Raw genomic sequence first — 23619 nt, forward strand, 5'->3', positions numbered from 1 at the left:
ATCATTTGAGCAACGGAAAAATGAATAGAGAAAAATTAACTACCGATAGCCTAACGTTAGTTGATTAAAATGTACAATTATTATTTTGGCTAATTGTGTGTTAACGTGTTATTGTGAGAGGCCATTCTGTTTACTTATATTAAAGTATTTCTGCTTTAACGGGGATTAATACTTACCTTGTGAACCTATCTATCCCTATTAATATTACGTGCTAAAAATCTACCACTACTTCTACTACCTATTTCTTTAAAGTTAAAATTTTCTTACTATCTGTCGAGTTGTCAGGAACTTTGACCCAACTATAACAGGGTAAAAAGGGGTACCAGACGACTTATGTCTTTGGGGAAACTATCTAACTTCTATTAGTCTACTCCTACTTACCACTTCTCCTACCTAGACGCGACAATCTTATTTGTCAATTGAATTAGCATTCTATAAATTATTTAATAATCTTTATATTTTCTGACAATGTCTCACACGTTAAATTATTTTATTCTATAAATAGTGTAAACGATAGTGCCTGTGTGATCTTATTTAAAACCCTAGAAACAGTGTGTCTGCGTGAGAGAACGTAGGAACAGTGTCCATTTTCGCTATGGCATTACGTTCGGTAATTTTGTGTTAGGAATCGCTATCTGGCCGCTTTCATGTCAATACATAGGTAAAGATGGAACGAAATTGACACCACAGCTCTTTGTTATTGCTTTTTAGCCGGCCATTTTTTGGAGTAATTTTCACTATATTGTATTAATCCGACTATAAACGTTTAAGGTTACACATATTTTTGTGTATGTTGTATACGTTATATCCGGATGGCGGAGGTTATGAGTTTTTAAACTTTAAATGCATAGCACCAACAGGACGGATTCTGATCGTTGACGACTCAATAGATTGGTCTCAATCTAGTCCCGATTATGTGTTCTCGAAACGAGAATCGCGGTACCGACGAAACTTTGCCATCGATGTGCGGCTATGTGGTCGTGTGATATGACACTTGGTTTCGGATCGGAAAGCCCAGAGTTCGAGCCTCGCTCGGCGCATAGTTGAGTCCTTGGAAAATGCTCTTTGCTCACATTCTCTCACTATACTCAGGGTGTAAAATGAGTACCTGGTCAGAGATCCTTTGTAAAGCGCTTTGAGCAGGTTTAGTGGATGTTGCTCTGTATAAAAGCTCAAGTTTCATAGACGCTCAGGTTTTTAGATGCACACGCTAGACGGTCTGATAACGGAACGCAATTATGGCTTGATTGAGCATTTCTATTGCAACAATAAGACTATAACAACTAGGGTTATCAGACCTGTAAACGTTGATCTAAATGATTTCTAGAAAACCGTTATGATATAATACGTAAAGTAGATGAGTGCCTGTTAGTAACAGTATTTCTCCGCAAATATTATGGGTTCTCCACTAGTATAATAAATTGTCTTATTAACATTAGGCGAGAAAACGAAATAATATTTCATAGTGTCATATCACAAGAGCACAACACGGGGCATACAGTTTGTGTTATTCGTATCGTATTTTCTTTTTCTTTTTTCTTTTTTTTTTTCTTTTTGTAACCACCGCATACAGCGGTGAAGATGGACATAACACTTAAAAAGAAATATCGGGTAGGCTATGTCAGTTTATACATCTTGAATTGTGACCACGGTGTTTTGCAAGAACGGACAATACATGCAGGAAATAAAATTTGAATGTGACTCATCGCCTCAAAATTGTTGGCTACTTTGTCGGGTTGACTACGATATTGCAAACAAGTGATTTTGAAGTTTAAATGTTTTCTTTTTTGTCATATATAAACAACAATAAATTAAAGAATGCATAAGTAAATCTTTCATTTACTGGAATGATTGAAAATGAGACGGAAATTGTTAAAGCAAGAAGGATAGAATCACAGTTAAATAGCTGCATTTTAATAATGAAGATAAGTTGAATACATTATGTCGAAATCATAATATTCCGTAACTATCGAACTGTTTCATGCCGACTGTCGAGTGTCAAATTGTAAACAATCATGGCTTCCTTCAGACAGACATCTCGTTCAACAAAAGGAAAATTTAACTCAATTTATTCAAATTCACCGGGCCCGTCTAAAAAACGCAAGCTGCAGGAGGTAAGATTTTACCTATTGAAAATGATTGCATCGAAATGATTGGTTTTGGACCGCTGATCTTATATTTGCTGTTATTTCCAGTCATGAGTATTGGGAGTCGTTGTCATTGCATTGAGTCATTGGGACTGGGAGTGAGTTGGATTTAATTTAAATATACGCTGTGATTATCCCCAGACACCTGTCTGGGGATAATATAAATTCGTTATCCCCAGACACCTGTCTGGGGATAACCAATTTTCATTATCCCCAGACGCATATTTGAAACTCCGCTCTTTAAAACAATTATCCCCATGCCAGAATATGGAATGTTTCCAAATGCACATAGAAATAAGGAAAGTTAATAAAATATTTTTAAAAAATCTTGCTCGGAATTTGGAACAAGAGTGAAAACAATGAACATCAATTGGGAAGAAAGATAAAAAAAAGTTTTTAAAAAAATATAAAAAAAGGGTGTGTGTGTGTGGGGGGGGGGGGGGGGGGGTCGCGACTGGTTCGAATCTGTGCAGCTAAAAGGAGTAAAATGAAAGGTGGCCTTACCCACTGAACTGTCTATCCCCACCGATATCGAATATCTTAAATTCATATATGAGCTAAACATATTTCCACACTTTTTGCTTCCTTGTTTTGGTAGTTATTTTCATCTCTGATTCGAATAAAAATATGTTGTTGGATCTAGTTTTGCGGACGTGTGATACTAAATTGTATTGTCTTGTGCGTGTCGGTTTTGGGCTTTGGGGCGAACAACACCATGGCCTAGGAATTCGTCCGCGAAATAAAAAATAATTCCCGGTCATCCCCAAAATTGTGGCCAGAATGAGCAAATTATAGGAACAAGAGATGATCAATAAAGTTAACAGGAAGGTAGGTAGTGAAAATTTAAATGGTTGGTGAACTATGAACAGATTTGATGATAACCAACTTTCTTCCTGGTTGAAAATAAAAAGTCGAATTGCCAGTTTGACGTTTTCAGATCAAAGTAACAAAAGAAATTTCATTGATCCATTTGGTTTAAAATATTTTTAAAAAAAGAGCTGGATTTGACATTTGATCACTATTTACTTTCATCTTGTGTTAAATATCACTTGATATATTAACTGTTTTGGGACACAACCACTAGTATTTTTTCCAGAATATTTGGTATTTTTCCACGCCTAGTTTGACATTTTGCATAAAATCTTTCTGCCCACTTGCTACATGCGTCTGGGGATAATCAATTTTCGTTATCCCCAGACAGGCGTCTGGGAATAATGACAGCCTTAAATATAAGGCTGTGAACATTTGATTAAAGTATAGAGCTAGTTTTAGGACTGGGGTGGGGGTTTTCATACGATGAAGTCCAAACTGACAAACCAAGGTCAGGTCCATGTCTGAGAAGGCATTGATAAGTACAAGTACAAGAGCGAGGTCCCTGGCTTTGACTTTGGACAATGGTGACAGAGACTGAGAGTGAGAGTGCCTGAGTTGCTACCGGGAGGCCTTCCGAAAACTCTTACATCCCCAGTGTTCTTTTTTTAAATATATATAATGTTCCAGTTGGGGGTTTGGGAGGGGGGAAACTTTTTTTTATAATGCTCTAGTAGAGGTTTTGGGAGGGGGAACACAAAGGAAATTGTGGCAGGATACCTTACTGAATGGACAAACTTGGCACTATACAAGTTGATAGAGAAGGCCATTTAGGAAATGAGTGGCACTGATTGTGAAGGCTGCATTCCGCAATTAGAGAAATTGGCAAAATCACCAATTTTTGATAATTTTTATTACCCCGCCTCACACATTTGTCAGTCCATACCTCTACTTTTATAAGGTCTATTTTCATTTTGATAGTTTTAAAGTGTGTAATGTAACTAAATGAAAATGACTCCAATGCTGTGGTGTGTATGTATTTTGCGCATCCATATATATGTAAATATTGTTTTGTTTTTTTCTTTGTATTATTATCTGGGCAAGAAATGATAGGAACATTTTTGTAGATGGATAAGATTGAGAAAAAGGTAGAAGCTATGCAAACTCCTACAGTAGAGGAATTATATTTGACTGGTTTTATTTCAACAGACTAAATAATATCCATAGGGATGAAACCCTTGTATAGTCACTCGAAATTTTCTAAAAGAAGTCTAAAACCCTTTCCATCCTGTATAGTTTGCAGTCGTATTTCTTATTTTCAACTAATTTAAGCTGTTTTATTATTATTCTATAATTAATTCATTACTTTTTACTTTTTGCCTTACATGCATCATGTCTCATCCCGCACATTAAGTATTGCTGATGGCTTGGACTCCTTGTAAAATGATTTGATCATGTTAAATGGATATTGTGACTGCTATATAAATGCTCAAGTAAAGGTTTTTTTAAAAAGTTCAACATAGTGTGGGGTCATCCAAGGCCAGTTTTCATCTGAACTGATGATCTACTATTTTAACTCGGGGCCCTCAAATAATTGACTTAATATTAAATAACTTCTTTAACAGGAGCTTCAGCCATCTCCTCAAATGTTTGAGGATTCCTTGGATAACAGTCTGGATTCAAGTCGGATAATGTCAGATGATTCTGATTCTCTGGGTTTGGAAACTGTTGAGGTGGAAGAGGAAGTTGATGTAACAGAAGGCAAGTCCAGTAATTTGTGTATAAAACAGAATACCTTGGTAAAGATCTACTTTGAAATTCATGCATTTAAAAAAAATATTCGAGTTGTCATTCAATGCTATTTTTGTCTTACCTTACTTTCTATCCCAATGGAACATGAAAAGAAAACAAAATAGTCCTTCAGAGCCATGAGGCCCATGGGGGTGGTGTTCATCCTGATTTCTGTAGAGTGTTATATGGACAGTACAATGATTGCGTCAGAAAAGTGAGTGGAGCAGGCACTTATGTTGGTAACAACAAGATATGAAGTGAGTAGAAAAGTGCCAGAAGACAATAGAGAATAAAAAATTTTTTTCCCGGCGGTGGTGGGGTTCGAACCTGCGACCTTATTGGTACGACAACTCCGCCTGGCAGGTGAGAGCGTGGCTCTACCGTGTGAGCTATCCACGAACACAAAAAATATTCGTTTCAAACCCAAAGTCATTTCTAGATCCCTCTCTCACCCACTTCTTGAGATCGCTGATTCGTTCACCACCATCGCGAAATAATTTTGACCAGCAGTTAAGCTTAATAGCCAATATTCTCATCACAAACATATAACATAGAAACGATTGAGACATTGAGTATGCTCCGGTGTATGGGGTGAATTTTTAATTCAGAAAAGTGAGTGGAGCAGGCACTTATGTTGGTAACAACAAGATATGAAGTGAGTAGAAAAGTGCCAGAAGACAATAGAGAATAAAAAATTTTTTTTTTTTTTTTTCCCGGCGGTGGTGGGGTTCGAACCTGCGACCTTATTGGTACGACAACTCCGCCTGGCAGGTGAGAGCGTGGCTCTACCGTGTGAGCTATCCACGAACACAAAAATATTCGTTTCAAACCCAAAGTCATTTCTAGATCCCTCTCTCACCCACTTCTTGAGATCGCTGATTCGTTCACCACCATCGCGAAATAATTTTGACCAGCAGTTAAGCTTAATAGCCAATATTCTCATCACAAACATATAACATAGAAACGATTGAGACATTGAGTATGCTCCGGTGTATGGGGTGAATTTTTAATTCAGAAAAGTGAGTGGAGCAGGCACTTATGTTGGTAACAACAAGATATGAAGTGAGTAGAAAAGTGCCAGAAGACAATAGAGAATAAAAATTTTTTTCCCGGCGGTGGTGGGGTTCGAACCTGCGACCTTATTGGTACGACAACTCCGCCTGGCAGGTGAGAGCGTGGCTCTACCGTGTGAGCTATCCACGAACACAAAAATATTCGTTTCAAACCCAAAGTCATTTCTAGATCCCTCTCTCACCCACTTCTTGAGATCGCTGATTCGTTCACCACCATCGCGAAATAATTTTGACCAGCAGTTAAGCTTAATAGCCAATATTCTCATCACAAACATATAACATAGAAACGATTGAGACATTGAGTATGCTCCGGTGTATGGGGTGAATTTTTAATTCAGAAAAGTGAGTGGAGCAGGCACTTATGTTGGTAACAACAAGATATGAAGTGAGTAGAAAAGTGCCAGAAGACAATAGAGAATAAAAAATTTTTTTCCCGGCGGTGGTGGGGTTCGAACCTGCGACCTTATTGGTACGACAACTCCGCCTGGCAGGTGAGAGCGTGGCTCTACCGTGTGAGCTATCCACGAACACAAAAATATTCGTTTCAAACCCAAAGTCATTTCTAGATCCCTCTCTCACCCACTTCTTGAGATCGCTGATTCGTTCACCACCATCGCGAAATAATTTTGACCAGCAGTTAAGCTTAATAGCCAATATTCTCATCACAAACATATAACATAGAAACGAGAGAGCCACGCTCTCACCTGCCAGGCGGAGTTGTCGTACCAATAAGGTCGCAGGTTCGAACCCCACCACCGCCGGGAAAAAAATTTTTTATTCTCTATTGTCTTCTGGCACTTTTCTACTCACTTCATATCTTGTTGTTACCAACATAAGTGCCTGCTCCACTCACTTTTCTGAATTAAAAATTCACCCCATACACCGGAGCATACTCAATGTCTCAATCGTTTCTATGTTATATGTTTGTGATGAGAATATTGGCTATTAAGCTTAACTGCTGGTCAAAATTATTTCGCGATGGTGGTGAACGAATCAGCGATCTCAAGAAGTGGGTGAGAGAGGGATCTAGAAATGACTTTGGGTTTGAAACGAATATTTTTGTGTTCGTGGATAGCTCACACGGTAGAGCCACGCTCTCACCTGCCAGGCGGAGTTGTCGTACCAATAAGGTCGCAGGTTCGAACCCCACCACCGCCGGGAAAAAAATTTTTTATTCTCTATTGTCTTCTGGCACTTTTCTACTCACTTCATATCTTGTTGTTACCAACATAAGTGCCTGCTCCACTCACTTTTCTGAATTAAAAATTCACCCCATACACCGGAGCATACTCAATGTCTCAATCGTTTCTATGTTATATGTTTGTGATGAGAATATTGGCTATTAAGCTTAACTGCTGGTCAAAATTATTTCGCGATGGTGGTGAACGAATCAGCGATCTCAAGAAGTGGGTGAGAGAGGGATCTAGAAATGACTTTGGGTTTGAAACGAATATTTTTGTGTTCGTGGATAGCTCACACGGTAGAGCCACGCTCTCACCTGCCAGGCGGAGTTGTCGTACCAATAAGGTCGCAGGTTCGAACCCCACCACCGCCGGGAAAAAAATTTTTTATTCTCTATTGTCTTCTGGCACTTTTCTACTCACTTCATATCTTGTTGTTACCAACATAAGTGCCTGCTCCACTCACTTTTCTGAATTAAAAATTCACCCCATACACCGGAGCATACTCAATGTCTCAATCGTTTCTATGTTATATGTTTGTGATGAGAATATTGGCTATTAAGCTTAACTGCTGGTCAAAATTATTTCGCGATGGTGGTGAACGAATCAGCGATCTCAAGAAGTGGGTGAGAGAGGGATCTAGAAATGACTTTGGGTTTGAAACGAATATTTTTGTGTTCGTGGATAGCTCACACGGTAGAGCCACGCTCTCACCTGCCAGGCGGAGTTGTCGTACCAATAAGGTCGCAGGTTCGAACCCCACCACCGCCGGGAAAAAAATTTTTTATTCTCTATTGTCTTCTGGCACTTTTCTACTCACTTCATATCTTGTTGTTACCAACATTAGTGCCTGCTCCACTCACTTTTCTGAATTAAAAATTCACCCCATACACCGGAGCATACTCAATGTCTCAATCGTTTCTATGTTATATGTTTGTGATGAGAATATTGGCTATTAAGCTTAACTGCTGGTCAAAATTATTTCGCGATGGTGGTGAACGAATCAGCGATCTCAAGAAGTGGGTGAGAGAGGGATCTAGAAATGACTTTGGGTTTGAAACGAATATTTTTGTGTTCGTGGATAGCTCACACGGTAGAGCCACGCTCTCACCTGCCAGGCGGAGTTGTCGTACCAATAAGGTCGCAGGTTCGAACCCCACCACCGCCGGGAAAAAAATTTTTTATTCTCTATTGTCTTCTGACAATGATTGCGTCCTACCCTTTGGATATGATGCTTGTCTATGGCAAACAGATCCAACTGACCTAGCTAGCCAAATACTGCTGGGTGGACAGGGACAGGGAAAATTTTTGACTGTACTTGGGATTGATGTCAGTTCATTGGCTTGAGAGGTTAGCTGTCATCTGCATTTTTTGCCAAATTGGGACCTAAAATTTGCCAAAATTTGCCAAGAAATTTGCCAAAAAGACCAAATTTTGCCCAAAAATTGCAGAGGAGAACTAAGCTTTTCAGTAAAAATTAACACGGGATACAGAAAAAAAAAATATATAAAAGACAATTTATTGACTTGAGAAATAAAATGACTGTGAATAGCGTTGTTACAAAGATTTTAAAGGATAATTATCCGTAGAGAGTAGCTTCCCTTGGTTTGGGCCCAGGCAAAGCTGCAACATTTTCAAGTTTTGCACTTTTTTTTTCGTTATTTTGTTTCGCTTCTTTTTTATTTTCCCAAAATTTGCCAAGCGATTTGCCAATTTTCCCAAAATTTGCCACGATTTGCCAATTTCCGGAGATTTGCCAAAATTTGCGGATCGCCCTGCGGCCGCAAAAGATGCAGATGACAGGGTTAGTACTCCTTTAACTGAGTTATTTTTGTAATTTAGGAAAAGCTGTGTAACATGTCTTCAATCAGAGGGCAAGAATTTATGAAATGTTTGGTAAATCTTGATCTCAAAAAACTATCTAACAAAGTATTTACTTGATAACAGAGGGTATAATATTATTATCATGAATATATCAGTATTGCTCGATTACAAGTTGTTGTTGAATGTGTGAATCTTTCTACCATAAACCTAAAGTAATTGTTTCGTAAATCGTGAGCCAAAGTCAGTTCGCACTGCGGCAAGGCGGTTGGAGTTCTCCAAGTCATCAGTACTTAGAATATTAAGGCAGGAATTGGGATTTCGTCCATTTAAATACAAGTCGTACACAAATTAAAAACATGCTAAAACTACTCCAATTTGATCATGAAATTATGCACAAGCTAAAAGACGATGAAACATTTCCAAAATGAGTAGTTTTTACAGATGAAGCCACCTTTCATGTCTCTGGGAAGCTAAATAAGCACCATTCATGGATCTGGGGCCTGAAAATCCTGGCACTTTTAGTTTTTCTTTTCTGAATATTCAATAACGGCTGAAACATATCACGGTCTTCTGAATAAATATGTTTGCCCGCATTTAGAAGAACTCTAAACCTAGTATCATTTTTCAGCGGGATGGTGCCGTTTCTTCAGTGAAGCTTTTTTTGTCCTACAGCTATAAACAAGTTTCCAGGTAGATGGCTTGACAGAGATGGCCCTATTCAATGGCCACCACGTTCACTAGACATCACACTAATGTACTATTTTTTTTAAAAGACAAATTTTACAAAGTGAAAGTGACAAAACTGGCAATTCTGAAAGGAAGAATTAAGGTGGCAGTTAAATCAGTCAGCAAAGAAATGCTCAAAAACACTTGGAGAGAACTTGAGCGATGCATCAAAGTACTGATCGCACAAAATGACGTTGAAACCCATTAAAATGTGTCTTTAACAAATTGGTTGCTATCTATTCAGTAGTTTCGAGTCTATTTAAATATCGTGATTTCAATGTCATATCAAATAAATCGTCACCAAAGTTCTTTCAGATATTCCTTAAAGGGCCATGGGCAAGTTACCTCAGCTCATATTCAAACATGTTCAAATATATACTCACACTCAATTTTTTACTTTGTTTTTAATGTTTTTAATTGCACAGTGTGGTATTGTCACATAAACATACTTTTTGTCATTTCCCCATGTCTTCTAAACACTTTTCTATATAAGGTAAAACAAAGGTTTTGTCCATAATGGGGGTCCCAATAGGTCAGTTGGTAGAGTACTCGCTTCACACATTTAGGGACCAAGATTGATCCCGGGTGCAGTCTAGATTTTTACCATCTAACCAACAGTGAATGGGTAGCTGAGTCTGTTAGATCTTGTGGAATTCTTTGCAATAGACTAGTGACCTATCCAAAGGATAGCAAGCAAATAAATTCTTATTCAATTTCGCAATATTACACCCCCCCCCCCCCCCCACATACACATACACACACACACACACACACACACACACACAAAGTAACTCACTCTTGGAAAACAATAATTTTTTTTTCAGAGCTTGTAGTCAGCATTGAAGACGAAACCTGTGATGTGGTAGAGGAAGAACAGATAGAGTCAGAGGTTCTTTTTGACCCTTTGTTGGAGGTCCAGACAGTGACATATGCACCTGGTGGGGTTTTGGTATCTGAAGAAGTCACCACATCTGAAATTACAACATCTGACAAACCAGGACCTACTTTTGTTTTTAAAGTCCCAAACTTTGTTGTAAGTAAAGTCTAATGAATAGATAGTATGAAGTTGACGTCACTCAGGTCTTTGTTATTGCTTTTTGCTACCCGCGTTTATGAGTAATTCTCACTAAACTGTATTAACCAGACTATAAACATTCAAGGTTACACATAGTTTTGTTTGTTGGTTCGTTATACTTCCGGATGGCAATGCTGTGAGCTTCTTAGCCAAGCACATTCTATCTATAGATAAATGAACATATAAATAAATAAATAAATAAATGTTTAATGTAGGAATTTTAAAATGAATATATAAATAAATAGACATAAAGAATGAAATTGCCATATTCATTGGTAGGAGAAGTTTTGCTTGGGGATCAGAAAAATATCTCGACTTCACACAAGACCAATCCCAATTCCTTTGCGTGTGAAGTGAGAGCTCCACCAATTTGCTATCAGGACCTTCCCAGTTACAAAATACTAGAGCATAAAAATGCTGGGATATCGTGCATGCTGATCTTAATAGTAATTTTTTTTATGTATACCATTTAGAGATTTAGATGGCTTTATCGACATCCAAAATAGAAACGCACCATGTGCATTAAAATAAAAGATTAGACCTGTAAATTCTCAGTCAATTAACTGAAATCAGTCAATTTGTCAAATTCAAATATTTAAAAAAAGGAAAGAAAGAAAGAAATAAATAAAAAAAGAAAGAATTCACAAATCGTAGTCGAATGACCGTAAAGTAATTAGGAGTGTTCCACAGCGCTACGCATAGCTCATGGGGACCGTTTATATTAACGATGTATATATTGCCAAGACTAAGCGACGCTTTTTATAAAAGGCGTGTCTGAACACTTCCCTGGGTATTTTCACACATCCTTCGTTAAATGATTTTTTCACTTTCCAAACCCGTCGTGATCCCAACTGTAGCCAATTTTAACTGAGCCACCGAGCGATAAATTTCACTGATTCATCTAAGCCAAAATTGACCACATTTACCTGGCGAGTCTCAAAAGTATGATAAAGTAAATTGCGAATGCTGGAAGTCCGTTATGTAGACACCTTCAAATCGAAAGTTAGGATAGATTGCTACAAGCACATTTCGATTGCCTCACGTTGTAAACAAACTGGTTGACCGTTTCTTCATTGATTGAATACCTGATTATAAGGAACAATGGTAAGTTTCGAAATTAATTCCCATGCAAATCAGGCCGTTTTCTGCCATTGTTTTGCTCAAGCCCAAGCGAGCTTGCTGTTTTGTGGCGATTTACCTTCATTTCGATTCTTTGAATTTTTCCGCTACGCCTGCCGAAGTTTCTTCTTGATAATTCACTTCTACTTAATAATTCAGTGTATTGGCCTGAGAAGTCATATTTATTTAAGTTTTTTTTTTTTCTGTCATTTACTGATTGAAAATCAAGTTTGCTCATTGCTACATTATTCTAATGTTCTCACAATGGCTGAGCTGTTCGTGGATCGCAATTCAGACTTGTCGAGCATCGATAAGATAAAGATGTGAGGAATACATTCAATTGGTCATGGCTAGAAGTTAAAGATGATAATGGTGATTATTTTTCTGACTATGTCAAAAAAATTCCAGAGGCAGGAATATGACTTTGATGAAGTCATCTTTACCTATATGAATGACATGCTTATTTAGCATTCCTTCTACTTCTACATCAAATTATGGCAGTCATACTTCCAGTAAGAAATAACACCCTCTATTTTAATATATTGTATTTCTCACTCTCCTCTCCAATGATGCCCTTATTTTTAAATAAATAATTGAATCTTCAGTTTGTCGAAGAGTTTCAGTCAATTTTTATAGAGCTCATTTACAAGTCTAAAAGATATATCCTTCTCTTCCAAGCATTATTTATGTTGTGGTCATCACATCTTAGCTCCATTTGTATTTAAAAAAAACAAAACACAGTAAGTCTGCTACCTGTTAGTATTTTCCTATAAGTGCATTGAGATTTGAAGGGATTATTTCATAGACCTATATAACAAAAGGCACATAAGCTTATATAACGTAAAAGATCACTACACTAAGTAAGCAAGCAACCAAAGTTTTCAACCATAATCTTTTTTCAGCATTCCAGTAAAGGTCCTGGAGGGAACAAGAGGACGAGGGTTTGGAAGAATTTAAAACAAATAACGACAGCAGAGAGAAGCTTTGTCCGAGATGCTGATACAGTCACATGTAATGTCTGCTTTCTACCTTAGATAATGGCTTTAATCATGAGTCTCTTCTTGTATAGTATGCTTTCTATTTCTCTCTCCCTCTCCCTCTCTCTCTCTCTCTCTCTCTCTCTCTCTCTCTCTCTCTCTCTCTCTCTCCCTCTCTCTCTCTCTTCTCTCTCTCTCTCTCTCTCTTTCTGTCTCTCTCTCTCTCTCTCTCTCTCTCTCTCTCTCTCTCTCTCTCTCTCTCTCTCTCTCTCTCTCTCTCTCTCTCTCTCTCTTTCTCTTCTTCCATGTATATAACCTCTTATAAGGCATTAAGCTCAATAGCAAAAAGAAAAATGAACATAAAACCCAGTACGATTGAGTCCCTGTGTCTGAAATATATAGTTCTGACAACATGAATAATCTAGGTGTTTTGTAAATAATGAAGCTAGACAAACATTATGCATATATCGGCATTCAGTTGTGTGACTCAGGAGCTGATCTGACCATCAACATCTGTATAATACTCTTGTTCTTAATTCAAACCATTGTATCTGTTAACATCGTCAATGTTTATTTAATCAATTGAGTTACATACACTCACAACCAATGTTTGTCTTATGGTGAGTGGGTTGCATTATAATTAATTAACACAGTTTTGAAGATCTGTTTTACAAACAACCACTCTCCTTTTTTTTTTTTGCATATGCTTTGACTTAATTATTCCTTATGTTAAGTTGACTTCAACTGAAATTCCCTCTATAGCTGTTAACTTCATCATAGATTTGGTAAAAGAAGATAAAGAAGGAAAAAATTGGGATCATAGTCCTGGATTTGATTTCAAACGAGGGTTGACTTCAAGCGAATTGACTTCATCTGGTTTGCATTGAATCGTTTTATCCCATTAAGGACACTGAACCTAATAAGAGAACCTCCTGATCAATGGTCAGATATGCTACCATTACAACACAATTCTTTCTGCATAGTCGTCTAGGTGAAGTTTTAGCTAAAAATAATAAGATTTGGGCAAACATATTTTTTGTTTGTTTTAGAAAGAAAAGAAAATAATTAAATTCTTAAGGAGCTAAAAAGTGAAATGTATTATCACTGATTATTTTAACTCTAAATTCATTGTTCACTATCTGGTTTTCCCCAGTATGATAGCATTTTAAGACTGCAGGTCACACATAAGCACCATCTTTTAACTCAATTTTCTTAGTGCATTCTAAGTTTTGATATGATGTAACATTGCTGCTATAAATTATCTCTATTTTTTCCTCCAGACGGTTCGATAGACTCCCCACCTTCTTTCAAACCAGCGAAAAAGTATTCTGATATATCAGGATTAGAGGTCAGTTGTAGATGATTTTGGTTTTGACTTAACTCTAATAATATTGGATATTGGTTGAAAGAATCGTCTTGTAGCTGTGTGTGGCCAGTTGGAATTATGTGTTGTGAATGGGAACACTGTATACCAAACATGTGTCAGAACAACTAAAGTTGATACGATACAATTATTTTCTTTTATGAAATAATGTGTTGTGATATGGGAATATTGTGAACATGTGTCAGAAAAACTGAAGTTGAGATAATAATAAAAGTAATTAATTGCATTTTTTGAGACCAGTACTATATCACAAGGAAGACCTAGAGTGCTTTACAGGTGTGTCAACAAATTAGGATGGAAAAATGCAAAGTCTTAAGATGATTTTTAAATATGTCTTCCTATGAACAATGCTGTAAATCCTTTTGAAGTTGGTTCCAGCGGATTGGGACGTTGCTAGAAAAAAAGCACTCTTTCCAAGCAGTTTTCCATTGGTTGGCGAGGGAAAGGGATTAAGTCAGTATATAAAACATCAGTTTTGTTGGAGAGATGCGTTGATTGACATGTGCTATAATATTTAAAGCACAATACTAGGACTTAATACAGTATTTTTTCCTTAAGTGGATACAAATGAAGCTCTTTTAGAATAGGTGATGCTTGATGTTTCGTACTGCGTTTAACTACTAATCTTACAACATTGGTTTGAATTATTTGCAGTCTGAGTATTCTCTCACTGATGCTATTTAAAAAACAGAGATTTGCAACAGCCTGATTTTTAGAGGATCAGTTATGTAATTAAGGTTTTTATCACATCTATATTTATATAGTTTCTAATTTTATCATTTCTGTTAAGGTGGAAATTTAACCATTGAGAAATATTTTATGTGCTGGTCTCATCAATGGAGATGCCAAGATGATTTTGCAAATTTCATTTGCTGACATAAGAGGAAAGTGATGGAGTTAAGGACCCTGAATCACTCATCATTAAAAGCATATGGTGGTGACAGTTTAAATCTTCTCTAGTATTTGATATTTTGTTTTCAGAGAAAGAACCGAATAACTCTCGTATATCTTTTTCAATTCTTAATGGCATTTTTGACGATTTTGAATTATGTAGTAATTCAGGTGTTATAGAAAATATTTATTTACATGTCCTTATGTCCCTTCCTTTCTGGAAGGCTATATTCATTTGTTGTCTCTTGCCTTTAAATATTTCTAGGTGAAATTCAAGCTTTGGTTTTGCCACTGCCTTTCAGTCTGTCTCTTTTCTTTCTTTTCTTTTCTCTAATTCCATCTGAGAGCCATAGCACACTTGGGCAATTGGTGACAGCATTATCGGAGATGATGGAGATGGTTATTTAACTTTTATTCTTCAATTATTTTAGCAAATTTTCTATTTTTATCATAAATTTCTATCTTATTAGGTTTCCTAGAAATTACTATATGTGTTAGGGAGAAAAAAACCCTAGAAAGTGAGAGAAGTGGTTTGGGGCAGATTTGTCTTTATCTTCGAATTTTGTGTGGAGTTTAAAATAATTTAGATAAACTTGGTAATAGTTGAAAGCTTGTATAACACATAGATTTAAAATCTGTAACCTAAATTGATCTTAAAATTGGTTCAAAAAGATGTGCATGATATTTCCAAATCGCCACACACAGGCTTCTGTTTTTGTCAATAGATCGAGCTTGTTGAAAATAGAAATTATTGTGCTATTTATTTCATTAAGCTTATAAGCATTAATAAAAGTATTTTAAGGTTAATTCGTAAAGAAAAAAAGTTTAGTGATGCCCAAAAATGATAACAAAGTGATTTTGTAGGCAATCTTACCCAAATAATTCTAAGACATGATTCTAGCTGCTTGGGCAATGTGCAAAATTCAACAAATGGGTGAGCAGCTTTGATTAGCTCATTTTTCTGATCCAGTCATCAGTCAGCCCCTTGGCATAGTATTTCAGCTGTTGGACTTGTAACTTAAATAACCATTGATTGAATCTGAGGGAGGACAGACAATCTTTTTCTTGAATAATGCATTGTTCTTATCATTGTTATCATCAGTATTAGCTTGCCCGTTGTTTTGCTGTCTTCTGTTATGTTTTTTTTTTTTCGTTTCTTTTTTAAATTATTTTTTTATTTCCATCTTTATTACGATGTTATTGCCTAAATAATCATGGCTCTATGTTGCCACATTGCCCTAATAATTCTCTAGATATTTTGGCCACATTGTCCAAGTAACCCTGTGACTGCACAGTAATGCCCAAATAATATTCATCAAGCTCTTATATCCTCTTCATTTGAATTTATGTGATTGTTTTCCTTAATTTGAGAAATGTATTTTTTCTAAATGATAAAAAAATTGATTTACTTTATCCAGGCGAGATATACTGACCCGCAAACCAAAATGAGATACTCCAACACAGAGGAATTCCAACGCTTGAGACTTCTACCAGGGGACATAATCAGTGGATGTCTGACCTTGAGGAAAGCCAATGTTTTAGTGCCGTGAAAACTAGCAAATAAAGAATTAATACCATGGGGATTGTTGAATATAAGGACCTTGAGGAAAACCAATGTTTTGGTGCCAGGAGAACTAAAATGATAAAAATAATTATTGGCAAGGATCATTTTTGACATAATGAACTTTTTGGTGTTTTGTAAGGATAGAACGATGATGGAAGAAAATAAACCTGCAAATGTGCCAAAATCACAAACTCGCCTCAGAGGACTCAGTTCTACTACATTTTTGTCAGCACATTTAGTCGCCATTCAGTTCATTCAACTGTCATCGGTAAATTTTGCCATCAACTTTTCATTGTCAGAAAAACAATATTATGTGCCAATGAAATCAGGCATTCGCAGTTCAATAACTAATTGTTACTTTCTCTATGACCAATTATTCAAGTCAGTTTAGTCTCATTTTCAGGACAATGAAGCTGAATTTCAATTTTATTCGCTATCTCAATTTTAAAAAATCTATCATTTTGTTTTTAAATCTAAGGGGGGCAATGGGTGCAAAAAAAAGTTCGGTTTGGTTGAGACTCACATAGTGGGCAGGGAGGTACTTACTGCATCTTCTATGTGTCTGTTTTCCAACTTGCTTTCTGTCTTTGTCTTGGAATGAGATTACTTGGTTTTGTCCTGGCCCTGGTCGGAGTCCTAGCTGGGAGGGAAACAGTCAAATGTATAGTTATTGTTTTGGGAGATGATATTTTTTTCCTTGTAAGTCATCTCTCATGTGTTATTTTGAATGTATAATGTAGGCATTTGAGTGTATTCCTCTTTGTTGGATTTTGTGCTTGTGCCCGGATGAGACTTTTAGGTGATCTCAAACTAAATACATTGGTGTTATGCTCTTGGAATCTACATCTGATCCCTTTTTGTTCCCAGTTCCCCTTTTGTCTTCCTTTTTCTTGGGTGCTCTAATTGTAATTCTAGAACTTTTTACTATCCCATTTTCTGCCTTTTTACTGGCGTTGATATGACCTAATGTGTTGCAAGCGCCGTAAAACCCTAAAAAACAAAAAAAAAACAAAACAAGACTCACATGCAGTCTAAGTAGAATTAGTAGATATATCAATGGATCTCGAATTTCGATTTATTCTGGCATGGCAGTTTTTTTGCATGGCAAAAACGAAATTAAAAAAAAAGAAGAATAAGAAAAACAGCCCTGTTTTTCATTGTGACTGCAAAATCGGCTTTTGGATATTTCGTGTAATTTTTCAAGATTATTTTAGTTCGTGCACCAGAAAAAAATGGACAAAACCGTCTTGTATTTTTCAGGCTTGAACGTAATAGATACTTATTTAATTATTAATAGATAATTAGCTATGCTGTTTCCTGTTTGTTTATAATTTGATTTTGAAAGGGAATTTTTTTACACTGTAACAAGGGAGTAGGTCAATATTAGGGGAGAGGAAACCGAAATTTTGTTCAGTCGGAATCCATTGTCGTACTCAAAGGATTAAAAAATAAATAATTCCCTTTATTCATCACATAGGGGGAATTTGTCTATTCCAAAGCATCAGCTGCAGTGCAGTGCCGTAAACTAAGCTAAGGTGAGGTGACTCGGGTATTCAAAATCGGTACCTTTCGGGTAGCGCTGAGCCACGCTGTCCCATGTTTAAAAAAAAAAAATACTTTGTCAATCCCTTTGTCCTGCGCATTACTTCTGGGAGGGATTGTGGCAAGACCAATGAAGATCTGTGTCTTGCCGTTTAAAGAATCCCAAAGTGTGAAGGGAGCCCCGACCCCTTTCCGAAAGATAAGCCAAGGCAAACTTGGTACTGTGGCTTCCTCAATTGCCACCCTACAATAAGAGAGAGGAAGACCATGTAACTCGGTGAGCAGAAGATTCTGAAAAACATTCAGTGCATGAATGAAAGCTTGGGGGATGAATGGATGGATGTGCTTGTTTTACGTATGCGTATGACAAAGATCGTCGGGATGGATGGATTGTATATCTCTTGTGTTCAAGATGGTTTCACAAGGGTGTTCAGGTGAAAAGAAAGAGAATGTATGAATGAGGAGGTGAATGAGTTTCAGTTTGTGATGGTTGTTCTATACCAAAATGAATTATGAAAGTACCTCCCCCCCATCCTCTTTTTTTTTTCTCTGCCTCCATCTTTTTTTTTAGTAGAAAATTCATTTTAGAATAAACTTTCAATCAATGTTGAACCTATTGCTTTTTGTTAGCATTCCACCTTTCATTTGTTTTTATTTTTATTCACACTCTAATCACAAGTGTGTAATATCTTGCCTTCAATTCTTCAATCAATTAAAAAATGGGCGTCAAAAGTAATGGTCAGTAAGGTCGATACATTTTGTTGTAAGGATGTTGGTACAAGTACTTCGACTGGTCGGTAAAACCACAAACGTTAACAGGTACTAAAAAGAGGAGGTCGGCATAAAATACTGATGAGTCGGTTTGGGGCAGAATTTTCTTCATTGGGTTGGTATGGGGTAAACACATGGCAGAGAGAAATTGATGTCAATTCAAAATAATAAACTTTTCGATTGTACAAGCTGGCAAACTGGTCTCTCATGAGCTTCATTTAGTCCAAATGACGTCATTATTTTGTGACATTGTTTTTATTGTTGGCGTAGAAGCGCATTTTTTTTTGTTGATGTCCGTGATAAGCCTAAGGGGACTGGAAGGGGCAGAGTGAATCTACTACAACCTCTGCATCAAAATCCCTACCACTACGATAACCACCACATCGCCATTTCAGATCTTGAAATAAAATAATATATAGCTAACAAAATGACATCAAAGGCAGAGTGTTTGAAAACCATAACATTTATTGTTCAATCAAATGCATTGGTATCTTCAGCTAAATTGAAAAAAAGTGAACTTGACTTCCTTACACTGCTGTGGAAGCAGCAGTTAAGGAATTGAGTTTTCCCCACTAGTGGAGAAACTCAAGCGTCGAATCTATATATATATATCTGCAAAAATTTAAGCCTTCGTTAAGAAAAAAATAATCATCAAATGTTGGGTCCAAAATCATTGCTTTCCGGTCACTTCTCCAATTGCATCTGGCCATGATTTTGACGATCGACTACTCAGTCATCTGTAGATAAATAGAATGCACAAAATTTGAAGTGTCTTGTATGCATTGATAAAACAGAAATGAAAAGTAAATAAAACTAAATCTATTTGTCCCTATGGCAAAACTTGTCTTTACGTTTATATCAAGACTGGACTAATATGACCACAAGAATGGACTAATATGACCACAAGAATGGACTAATATGACCAAACTGTCAAGGATGATGTAAGGCAGGGCTACAAATGAGCAATTTTATTTCTCGAGGACAAGACGTAATGCTTAAAGATTTGCTCAAAGCTTTGTTGTCAGGGTGTTGGTGCCCTGTTTAATCCACTTAATCATCTTATCATCTTAACTCTCTGTTTATGACACTTACGGCAATTCAGACCAGCCTCATTTAGTTATAAACTCCTTGGAGTGCCCTGCCCTGTTGTAAGCAACTTGATTCACTACCTGTATCACGTCGTTAATGGTACTGGAGGAAAGCGTGGTCGAAGTTTGAATTTCTGGCGTTTTTTCCGTTAATTAACCATGCACTACACGTTTTTGTATGACTACAATATGTTGCATACCAAATTAAACATAAAAACCTCTGCGATAAGACAAGACGCATATCATTGTTAAACTCCAATAAAAATGGCACTGATATTACATCATGACGAAAGGTACAGCCAGGAAAACATTTCTTTTCAACAATTTCTTTTCTTTTAAATGGTTAAAATTAAATTCCACAATTGATTTTTTGGAAACTCAAATAATTCAATTGTTAAAGTTGCCATGGTGCCTGATATCCAAATGTCATCCAATTCTACACCAAGACTATCATAATACCATGATGTAAAATGTTGTAGTCATACAAGTTACAATCTACCTTTTACACAACTAGTCTTTTATAGGCTACACAGATGCTTAAACACACACACAAATACACACACACACACATGTAGGGCGAAGTGGCAGAGTGGTTAAGGCATTGCACTGTTGCCTGAAAGGTCCCGGGTTCGAGCCCCGCTTCAAACACTTTGGTTTTTTTTCTTTGAGCAAGATTAGTAACCCCCAATTTGCTCACTTGGACAACATGGGTGATTCCTGTTGACATCAGACATCTTGTTTGATGAAATATCTATCTACTTCATGGAATGCCCAGGCGACGATATCTTATAGTGTCGTGGCGGAAGGGCATAATTATATACATACATACATATATATATATATTAGGTAGGGGGCCCGAATATCGACACTGGCCCTAAAGTCGACACTCTTAGAGAGCCTGCTTTCAAACCTGTTTTTCACAGAAATTTATGTTTTCGGACACAAAAACATTAATGTCATCTTAATCACCGATAAATTTTATTTCTATTTCACCTACAGCGTACTTTCCAATTTAAAAACAGATTGAAAATTGTTTTTTTCATGCATAAACTTACAGTTCATGTAATCCACTTCAACACCCACCATTTTGTAAAATTTTAAGAGGTGGCCCTAATTTCGACAGCCTCTAGGAAAAGTCTGTGTTTTTTTAGAAACTTCTGATTTGTTCAAAATAAGATCCTTTTATTCCAGATACCTTTTCTGTTCGCTGTATGTCATATGTCTTGTATTTCAGTCCCGAATCTAATCAAAAGCTGACTAAAACACACTTTCTACACACTTTAACATAAGTGCACATCTAATGAAAGGGGTGACGTCCTTTTTTTGACGTCCTTTCAACACACATTTTCCTGTTAAATTTAGCAACATCTACAGAGGCGTCACCGTGTACAGATAGATGGAGTGTTCAAAGCTACATATTAGAATTTCTAATTATCAATGCATATCTGTAAATGTGAACCACCGCCTCTATTCGGTGTTATATTCGGATTAGAATAAGTTCCAAATTCCAAGTTCCAAAGTTGAATTCAAAGGGAAACCCAATGACAGAAAAACAAAAGCTGAGCCTAGAATAATCCTTTAGAGCCAATCGGCCCATGGAGCCGGAGTTTATCTAGGTTTCTATAATGTGAAGTGGACAATAGCAATGACTTGCTATCCTTTGGATAGGACGCTAGTTATCACAAAGTACTTTCCGCCATATCTACACCCGGGATCGATCACGGTCTCTTTGCGTGTGAAGTGAGTGCTCTTCCATATGAGGTATAGAGACCGCCGAGGCTAAAGTAAGTTATAGAAAAATAATACTAAACTACATCCATAGGGTCAAACCTATTCAAATCGACTTTTGTCTTTTCAACTTCAAAATCAATGTTTCACGCCGACATAACACCCATTGGGACATAACACCGCATTGAGACAGAGGATCATCAAATGTATCTATTTACAGTTAAATTACAAAGAATCTTGTGTAAAATTATTGAATATTGTGGCCATTCGATTCACACGTATATAAAATGTGTGTGTGTGTGTGTGTGTGTGTGAGAGAGAGAGAACAAAAAAGAAGAAGAAGGAGAAGTATTACATACATATGTAAGGACAAACTATCTCATTTTATGTCATAAAAATATAATATATTGAAATATAACTGAGAGAATCGAAAAGTGGACCTTTTAATAATAATAATAATAATAATAATAATATCTTTATTGCCCATGAAGGTAATTTTTCATTTGGTTTCAGCATATACATAATATACGCAAACAGACATACATAAATGAAACAAAAAGTGGGGAAAAAAAAGAAAACAAACAAAAGAAAATCCCAACAAAACACACACACACACAAGCACAAACACACACTCACAGACTCAAACTTAATAGGCTTCGTGTAATCTATCTAAAATATATATATATATATATAGAGAGAGAGAGCGAGACCGATAGATAGATAGATAGAGAGATGGATAGATAGGTAGGTAGGTAGACAGATAGATAGATGCCCAAGTTAGGATACGCCACTGCATGTATAGAATTCGTGATAGAGTTGTCGAAATTAGGGCCACCATCAGAAAAAAAAATTACATTCCTAAAAAAAAAAAATTGTGAGCGGCTGAAATGGGAAGTTAGAATATATTAATTTATATGATATAAAAGAAGAATCATTTATCTATTTGATGGTACAAACCGGAGGTCGATAGCTTGAAAACAAAACGAGCGGCAATGTTGTAAACAAAGCACACCAAGAACAAGGTCACAGGGTGTCGAAATTCGGGCCCCCTACATAAATATAATATATATACGAGCATCTATCAATCTTTATTTTTCTCTCCATCCTTCTATGTATGTATGTACGTATGTATGTATGTATGTATTTGGCTATCTATCTCTATCTATTTATTAATCTCACCTTATTTTATTTTTTCCTCCTACAATATAATGGGCCGCTGAGGAGGAAAAAAACAAAGAAACTATCGAGCACTCTACATGATTCAAGCCAATTATCCTCAATGGATCTATCTACTTACCTACCTACCTACCTATCTATCTATATCTTTCTCTCTCTCTCTCTCTCTCTCTCTCTCTCTCTCTCTCTCTCTCTCTCTATCTATCTATCTATCTATCTATCTATCTTTCTACTTACCTACCTACCTGCCTACCTACCTACCTACCTACCTACCTATCCGTCTTTCGATCTACCCATCTATCCATTTATCTGTATATTCTTACCTATGATTCTATGTCTATAATCATTTAGCCATCCATCCTTTCATCTACCTATCTATCTTTAGATCTATAATATATATATATATATATATATATATATATATATATATAATATATATATATATATATAGATATATATATACATATATATATATATATATATATATATATATAACATATATATATATATATATATATATATATATATATAATATATTTATCGCTATCTTTAATCTTGCTATCTCTTTATTATTAAGCCGTTGAAATGCCCGTCCATTTCTGATGATGTCTATAGTAGGCTCAGTATCAATGTCGTCAATATCGAATACGTTAAGTATAGACGATATTTGGTCCTTTTAAATATTTTTATTTCCGGTGGACTGAATACACAGCTGTCCACTGGTGGACTGAAAACGCAGTTCCGTGTGTATA

General features: G+C 36.4%; 1 protein-coding gene across 1 annotated transcript; it reads left to right on the forward strand.

The window, feature by feature from the left end:
- The first annotated feature begins 1993 nt into the window (after positions 1-1993).
- Positions 1994-18720, forward strand: LOC144964150 (INO80 complex subunit C-like). The gene is made up of 6 exons (XM_078898090.1): positions 1994-2114; positions 4583-4718; positions 10377-10585; positions 12649-12757; positions 14004-14071; positions 16417-18720. The coding sequence occupies exons 1-6, from the start codon at positions 2016-2018 to the stop codon at positions 16546-16548; spliced, it is 753 nt and encodes a 250-aa protein (XP_078754216.1). The 5' UTR covers positions 1994-2015; the 3' UTR covers positions 16549-18720.
- Positions 18721-23619: the final 4899 nt, after the last annotated feature.

This window comes from Berghia stephanieae, chromosome 2, assembly GCF_034508935.2.
Source record: "Berghia stephanieae isolate SIO BIC M18660-M18661 chromosome 2, UCSD_Bste_1.3, whole genome shotgun sequence".
Classification (NCBI taxonomy): domain Eukaryota; kingdom Metazoa; phylum Mollusca; class Gastropoda; order Nudibranchia; family Aeolidiidae; genus Berghia; species Berghia stephanieae.

What these genes read in the sequence shown, in the direction of transcription:
- LOC144964150 (XM_078898090.1), top strand. Translation starts at nt 2,016, where the DNA reads ATGGCTTCCTTCAGACAGACATCTCGTTCAACAAAAGGAAAATTTAAC. An exon ending in AAAAACGCAAGCTGCAGGAG is followed by an intron (nt 2,115 to 4,582) that starts GTAAGATTTTAC and finishes CTTCTTTAACAG; the next exon opens with GAGCTTCAGCCATCTCCTCA. An exon ending in AGATGCTGATACAGTCACAT is followed by an intron (nt 12,758 to 14,003) that starts GTAATGTCTGCT and finishes TTTTTCCTCCAG; the next exon opens with ACGGTTCGATAGACTCCCCA.